The 7,258-nt window shown below is 46.4% G+C and overlaps 1 protein-coding gene across 1 annotated transcript in view; it reads left to right on the top strand.

The window, feature by feature from the left end:
• Positions 1 to 955: 955 nt before the first annotated feature.
• The window catches only part of lmo3 (LIM domain only 3), a gene marked incomplete at both ends in the record, with an annotated part of 36,730 nt that continues 30,427 nt past the window's right edge, over positions 956 to 7,258 (top strand). Inside the window, 2 exons of the mRNA XM_080492312.1 lie at positions 956 to 980; positions 4,552 to 4,765. Coding sequence (XP_080348438.1) covers positions 956 to 980; positions 4,552 to 4,765 — 239 coding nt within the window. The remainder of the gene's footprint in view (positions 981 to 4,551; positions 4,766 to 7,258) is intronic.

Raw genomic sequence — 7,258 nt, 5'->3', positions numbered from 1 at the left:
GTCTTAGACTTTGTGAATTCATCCTGGGATTGAGTTTTGGAGATTTTAGCTCCATCGGGTGTTATTTGACGTGTTGTTTGGCTCAAGTTGAATTGAATCTGATGTGAAGCGGTAAAATGGCTGTTGAGTCAGAATGTTGCAGAGCTCAGGTGTGAAGGAGCTCCACTTTGTCCTGAAGCACCAGAAGCAGCTCCCTTTTCTTCTCTGTCGCCATAATGGAACGCGGTGGGCGGTGCAGGCGTGTTTTTCACTGTGGTGGAGCACATTGGACACCGGTGAAGGACCTGGTGGTGCAGAGGTGATGCCTGAGCAGTGAGGGTTTGTGGTGCGTGCTCTTGGGGGCTGGATGAACACCTGTAGCGGGGGTCGTTTCCCGGACTGTACCGTCTCCAGGTTGAAGGTCAACGCGGTGCCGAGCGTGGTGCCACTTCGGTGAACATTGTGTGTTCAGAGAGAAGCTGCAGGAGTTTGGGTTCATCTGAACTTGTGCAGAAAGGTGAGGGTGCAGACTGCTGCTTCTGCTGTCTTGATGAGAAGTGTGTGTGAGGAAAGGGACGGTGCTGTTGGCACGTCAGAGCGCGCAGCAGCAGCGCGCAGCACCGCGCCACGCGCAGCAGCGCAGCGCAGCAGCGTGAGCAGCAGCCACTGTGATCAGGCTGTCTGAGGACTACATGGTGGCTGCGCCTCGGAGGGGAAGCACCTCTTTGTCGTCCTGTCAGTCTCCGCCTGCCTCTCGGGTCAGCGTGCAGCAGGCGAGCGGCTCCGCTGCAGCTCCTTCGCCTGCCTGCGTGCTGTTGGCCAATGTTTCCCCCTCCTGTTCTTTCTGCTGCGCCGTGCTGGACTGTTCCCTCTCTAACAAAGCCTGATCTCAGTCTGCCTGCAGACAGCTGCTCTCCGGACCAGGCGGCTCCGGGTTGCACACGGTGGTGGATCGGCTGCTCCAGCGGCTCAACAAATGCAGAAAAGGGAGAAAAGTTTCGGTAAGACGCTTTATTTGGTTCGGGATTGTATAAACGAGAGGTTTCGTGTGTGTTCGGTGCTCTCTGTGACGACAACTTACAGCATCTCTTCGTCGAAGGCGACGTCTTGAGATGAGCTGGTGGCTCTAAGCGGATCCGTCAGCCAGTGTAATCCCTGTAAAAACGGCTGATTGGGACTCGAGCAGAGCCGCGGTGCTGCTGGATCACACCGGCGGACATTCGGGCTGTTACGAGCCCCGAAAGCTGCGTGGCACATCAGTCTGCCTTAAACCCTTTATTGGCCTTTACCACACTGCGCTGCCATGGCAACAGTAATTAATGTGATCGGGTGAAATGTCAGCATGGTGATCAGCTGGGACCGAGAATAGCTGCATCCCGCCGTCCTCCTGCCGCTCCGGGCGCGGATGGAGGTGCGTGTGTCCGAGGACGCGCAGCAGAAGCAGGGAGAGAGGGAGGAGAGGAGAGGAGAGGAGAAGAGCCAGCAGATATCATAAGGTTCATAGGAGCTGTGATTTCCTCTCCTTTATGGGAAAATGAAGCTTTTGTTCGGCACTTCCCCCGAAGTGGCCACATTCCAGCCATGCATCTCCTCCCCTCTCCTGAGCTGATTCCTCATGGAGGAAGGGGGAGTCCGAACCCCTGCTCCTTTTGGATTGGTAATGAGGAGCGGGACTTTGTAGTGTTAACGAAGCTGGACGGATCATTGCGGCTGAACAGCAGCGCAGCCGTGCGCCTCCGTCTCCAAATCCAGCCAATTAACCCGCAGCAGCAGCAGCAGCAGCAGCAGCACCGGAGCGACCTGTCACACTCCCTCACAGGAAAACAGCACAACTTTCAGTGGCAACTCTCTCATTCTGGGGTTGGACACGTTCACACCGTTGTATCCTCCAGACGAGTTGGCTTTTAATTCTTTTTGTTTTTACCTCAACATGAAATCACGACTGCCCTACTTGTTACTCGTTCCTGTAAAAACAGTCTAAAGATAGAGGTGTGTGTTGTTTTGTAGTATTACAGTATTATGAGGTGGTCTGACTCGTCTTGTATCCGAATGATTTACGTTTTCTTTTGGTGCTTTGGTCTCTCCTGCTCCCTGTCAGTGAGGTGACATGAACAGAAAGGCACCATACTTCCTGGTAAAGAACACACTAACCCAGTGAACCATTTCATCCAATTAGACAGTTTGTTCGGCCAGGATGGATCAACATGTTTTGGATCATTTCTACCTGCAGATTTCCTGATATGAATGTATAGAAGAGCCGTGTTCAGCCAAGTTCAAATATTTTTGACGAGTTCACCGAAGTCCAAAACAAAGTGCCACCGAAAGAAATCAACTGTCAAAAGATACTGGTGGAAACTGTTAAACACAAAAATGCTGAGCACCTTTTGTCAGTGTGGCACAGACACACACACACACACACACACACACAAACACACACACACACACACACTTCGCAAAGTTTCCCAACATTCGAACATTAACAGCGCTAACAAAGCTAAACTGCTGGGAAGCTGTGTGTGTGTGTGTGTGTGTGTGTGTGTGTGTGTGTGTGTGTGTGTGTGTGTGTGTGTGTGTGTGTGTGTGTGTGTGTGTGTGTGTGTGTGTGTGTGTGTGTGTGTGTGTGTGTGTGTGTGTGTGTGTGTGTGTGTGTGTGTGTGCAAGAGAGAGGGGGACAAAGGGGTCGTGGGGCTGTGCCTCTCCTCGGGGGAATGGTAGGAGAATACTAATTCCAGCCCAGTGTGAAGCCTTATTGTCCCCCCACCTCCTGCCCCCGAGAGGGGCAACAAAGCCTCTCCACAGCTTCTCCGGGCAAACAATACGGCCTGCAAATCTCCCGCCTGCAGCCACGCCTCTGACACACAGAGGAGGTGACCGCAAAAGAAGTGTCCAGGAAGAAATGTGCGTGTGTGTGTGTGTGTGTGTGTGTGTGTGTGTGTGTGTGTGTGATTGAAATATTACTCAGATCTCAGTCTGATGTGTGAAACATGAAGAAGTTCCTGTTCCTCTAATACACACTCGTATATATTCATGTTTTCATTCTAAACTTTAGTGTTTTAAGTCAAAGCCGGTGAAGTTTCTTCATTTGAAATGTCTCCAGCGTTTATTGTTTTATTACAAATTGTGGGATGAGTGTAGATTTCCAGACTTTTTACTCGGTGAGGAAGAAAAGGGGGAGAAAGGATGTAAAAAGTGTCTGATGGAGCAGAGCTGCCTGGACGCCGCTGCAGGGCCACGACCTCTGACCCAGACTGACGTCGACTTATTAAAGGTGGAAACAGAAGTTTGTTTCAGAGGTGGATCGAACATCATCACTACAGCTCAGTGGGGAGGAAGTGAAACATTCAATCTTTAGAACTTTGAAAAATAAACAGCAGTGCGACAGAGACTCTCCAGCTTTACATGAAGCTCTGCAGAATAATAGAGATACGTGCCCATGGCTTGTTTTAAAATACTATCTGGTTATTTTCTTGTTAGTTTTCAATCTCTTTATGACCTTTTATCCTCATTCTCATCTGCAGAACCACAACCAGATGTATAAAACAATGGACTGGTTTCTTAACATACGATTATCAGTTTTTAATTGTATTTATTCTTTATCAGTAGAATAAAACCAGGCGTCATTCTGAATGAGACAAAAAGCTTATGGTTGATTTATTTTTTACCGTGGCGAACAAACTGGAATAAGTCCAAGTTTAGTGAGAGATTGAAACTATGAGAGTTGTTTTTTTTAAAAATCATAACTCAATATTATTTTAACTCCTGTATAATTGTTGTTAAATCAGTTTGAACTGTTTTAGATCCGAGGATGTGATGATGTGCTGCGGAGCTCCAGGCCAGGTCAGCCTCGTTAAAAGAGATCTCCACCCCAGTGGGTTTCTTTTTTTTCCTGGTTAAATAAAGGTCAAATAAATAAACATTAAAAAAAACAAAAAAAACACATAGTCCAAGAAATACAATTAATTTGGTAAAGAGAGGAGGAACGTTTGTTGTAAGTTTTAGGTGCTTGTTAAGAGAAAGAACGTTGAAAAGAGGTGGAGAGAGGTGGGGGCAGAATTAACTTGTGTCTATGTGTTGATTAAGATTCAGCTCGGTTATATTTCATAGTCGATAAATTCAATATTCTTTTTTCTAGTATGTCTTTTTTATGTACAAGGTTTCTGAATATTACTAGATTTTTTTTCTGCGTAAACATGCAAATATATTTTTACTAAAAACACAATGGAAAAAAAATCCTACATTTGATCTTATTTAAATTGAACCAAAAACGTTTTTGCCAAAAGATTTTATTTCAGCATTTATGAAAAGTAAAAATAAAAAAAATAAATGTTTGCTGTTACTTGCTGGTATTTTAGTTTATATTTAGATTGACTAAATTAGAGAAAATCTCATGTAAAATTGCGGCACGATCATTTTCTTAGTGTGTGTGTGTGTGTGTGTGTGTGTGTGTGTGTGTGTGTGTGTGTGTGTGTGTGTGTGTGTGTGTGTGTGTGTGTGTGTGTGTGTGTGGTGAGCGAGCTCGTCCTCGCCCAGGGTTCCGCTCGGTGTTTACAGTGCGTCTCTTTGCTCCTGCAGGTATACAAATGCTCTCCGTCCAGCCGGACACGAAGCCAAAAGGCTGTGCCGGCTGCAACCGGAAGATCAAGGACCGCTACCTGCTGAAGGCCCTCGATAAGTACTGGCACGAGGACTGCCTCAAGTGTGCCTGCTGCGACTGCAGGCTGGGCGAGGTGGGCTCCACCCTCTACACCAAAGCCAACCTCATCCTGTGCAGAAGAGACTACCTACGGTAAGACACACACACACACACACACACACACGCACACACACACACACACACACACGCAGGGTGTCAAACACGTCACTCTACCACGGAGAAAATACACAGAAGACAAAATCCGGGTTTTGCATAATGTCCCTGATGTTTTGACTGTGTGAGCCGGAGCCCAGAGGTCAGGAGCCTCGGCACTGTGGGTGTGTGTTGGACGCTGCAGTCACAGTTGCTGCTTTTCATGTATTTTGCGTCGCGAATCATCTTAGAAAATTTGACTTGAAAATGTTGAGCTTAAACTTGCCTTTTCTCTATAATCTTCAACTCGTCCTGAGAATTTTTTGGGGGACTTTTTTCAAATTGCTCAAATGAATTTAAAAAGTCCTGAACTACTACAAACTGCTGGTTGGGGCCGATTCCTTCTTCATTCAATTTGAAGATCCTCGTACTCGTTTTAAAAATCTCCTCCTCTTTTGTAATTGATGAAACACTGAAGGATTTATTGTTCTTTACAGGAAGAATTAACATGGGGACAGTTTATTTGACCAAAGCCATGATGACACGTCTTTAGGCCCTTTGTCCGGCTTAATTATTGTCCACCATCATATTATCACAATTACAGTTGATTATTCTATTCTAATAAATTAAGTTGATTATTTTATTTGAATAAATATAGTTGATTACATATTATGATAATTATAGTGGGTTTGTTGGCAGTTAGTTTAGGAGGATTAAAGTCTGAATCACGGTTGCGTTGTAAATTGAATTTGGAGAAAAGATGACAAAAGGTCCTTTATTTCTTTACAAACAATTAAGATCCTGGGAGTTTCTGACGGACGTCATTTCAAATTTGAATCAATTTCCTGTACAAGGCTGCAGCTTTAAAACAAATACTTTAAGTCGACCGAACGCGGTTCGTACAACAGGAACACGAAGAACGGAGGAAGAATTATTAGTTAAATTTTTTATATATTAACATTTTCACTATAAGGTGCAGAAAATATCCCAATAATATCATAATATAAACTGAAACTTAGTTAAAAATAACAGCTTGTAAATCCTCTGGTGAAAGTACAAAGTGTACAACGACTCTCAGCTGTTTTCTTTCCTCCTGCGTCTGAAATAAATATCCATCAACATTATCTGAGATGTTTCAGGGTAAGTTATGTAATAAAAACTAAGAACGACTGTCCACCTCACTATAACCTCCAGCTGATCTCTCCAGCCACTAATCCAGTGGGCCAATTAGTCGTTTGTTCACGGTGTGACGGTGCAAATCCCTCAGTCTGACCGACACTCCGCGTACAGAGTCGTCCTCCAGCTTTGCAGAACTGTTGGAGTCGGTAACATTTTATATCTTTTTGTTTCAGCAGCAAATGCAGCTGTAGGAATTAGAACCCGCAACAACGGGAGTAAAGCGAGTGGTGGTGACGCAGCGCAGTGAACCGGAGGAAAACATCTCAGTTGTTCGAGAAGCAATGAAAAGTAAATTCTGCAGATTTGTTATTGTGAAATAATCTTGTGAATCAGCTTGTCGGTGAATAAATAAAAAACCAACACATCTTTGGAAATAAACCCGTCTCAGGACGCAAGGACACAAAAACAGCTCGGAGAAAATCCTCCTGAGAAAAGGCCAGGGGGGGATACAAAGTTTGCTTCTCTTTAAACTCTGGAGATGATTATGAAAACGTGTCTGAGGAGCAGAAAAGCTTCAGAACAAAAAATAAAGGTCACCAGCGAATCCGTCTCTGAGTGCAGCAGTGCAGCAGTGCAGCAGTGCAGCAGTGCAGCAGTGCAGCAGTGCAGCCGTCCTGCCGCTGCGACAGGATCGTCTTTCATCCTCAAAGTTCAAGTTGACGGAATTGATTTAATGATCACTGTCGTGCCAAAGGTTTGTCTGACGTCTCACTGCAACCTGCTGTCTGCTCACTGCAGCCTGACGTCTGCTCACTGCAGCCTGACGTCTGCTAACTGCAAACTGACGTCTGCTCAATGCAACCTGACGTCTGCTCAATGCAGCCTGACGGCTGCTCACTGCAGCCTGACGTCTGCTCACTGCAAACTGACGTCTGCTCAATGCAACCTGACGTCTGCTCAATGCAGCCTGACGGCTGCTCACTGCAGCCTGCTGTCTGCTCACTGCAAACTGACGTCTGCTCAATGCAACCTGACGTCTGCTCAATGCAGCCTGACGGCTGCTCACTGCAGCCTGACGTCTGCTCACTGCAAACTGACGTCTGCTCAATGCAACCTGACGGCTGCTCACTGCAGCCTGCTGTCTGCTCACTGCAAACTGACGTCTGCTCAATGCAGCCTGACGGCTGCTCACTGCAGCCTGCTGTCTGCTCACTGCAAACTGACGTCTGCTCAATGCAACCTGACGTCTGCTCAATGCAGCCTGACGGCTGCTCACTGCAGCCTGCTGTCTGCTCACTGCAAACTGACGTCTGCTCAATGCAACCTGACGTCTGCTCACTGCAGCCTGCTGTCTGCTCACTGCAAACTGACATC

The sequence above is a fragment of the Lipophrys pholis genome, assembly GCF_963383615.2.
Source record: "Lipophrys pholis genome assembly, chromosome: 22".
NCBI lineage: Eukaryota > Metazoa > Chordata > Actinopteri > Blenniiformes > Blenniidae > Lipophrys > Lipophrys pholis.
Note: the sequence above shows the minus strand (reverse complement) of the source record. Positions and strands in the feature narration are given on the sequence as shown.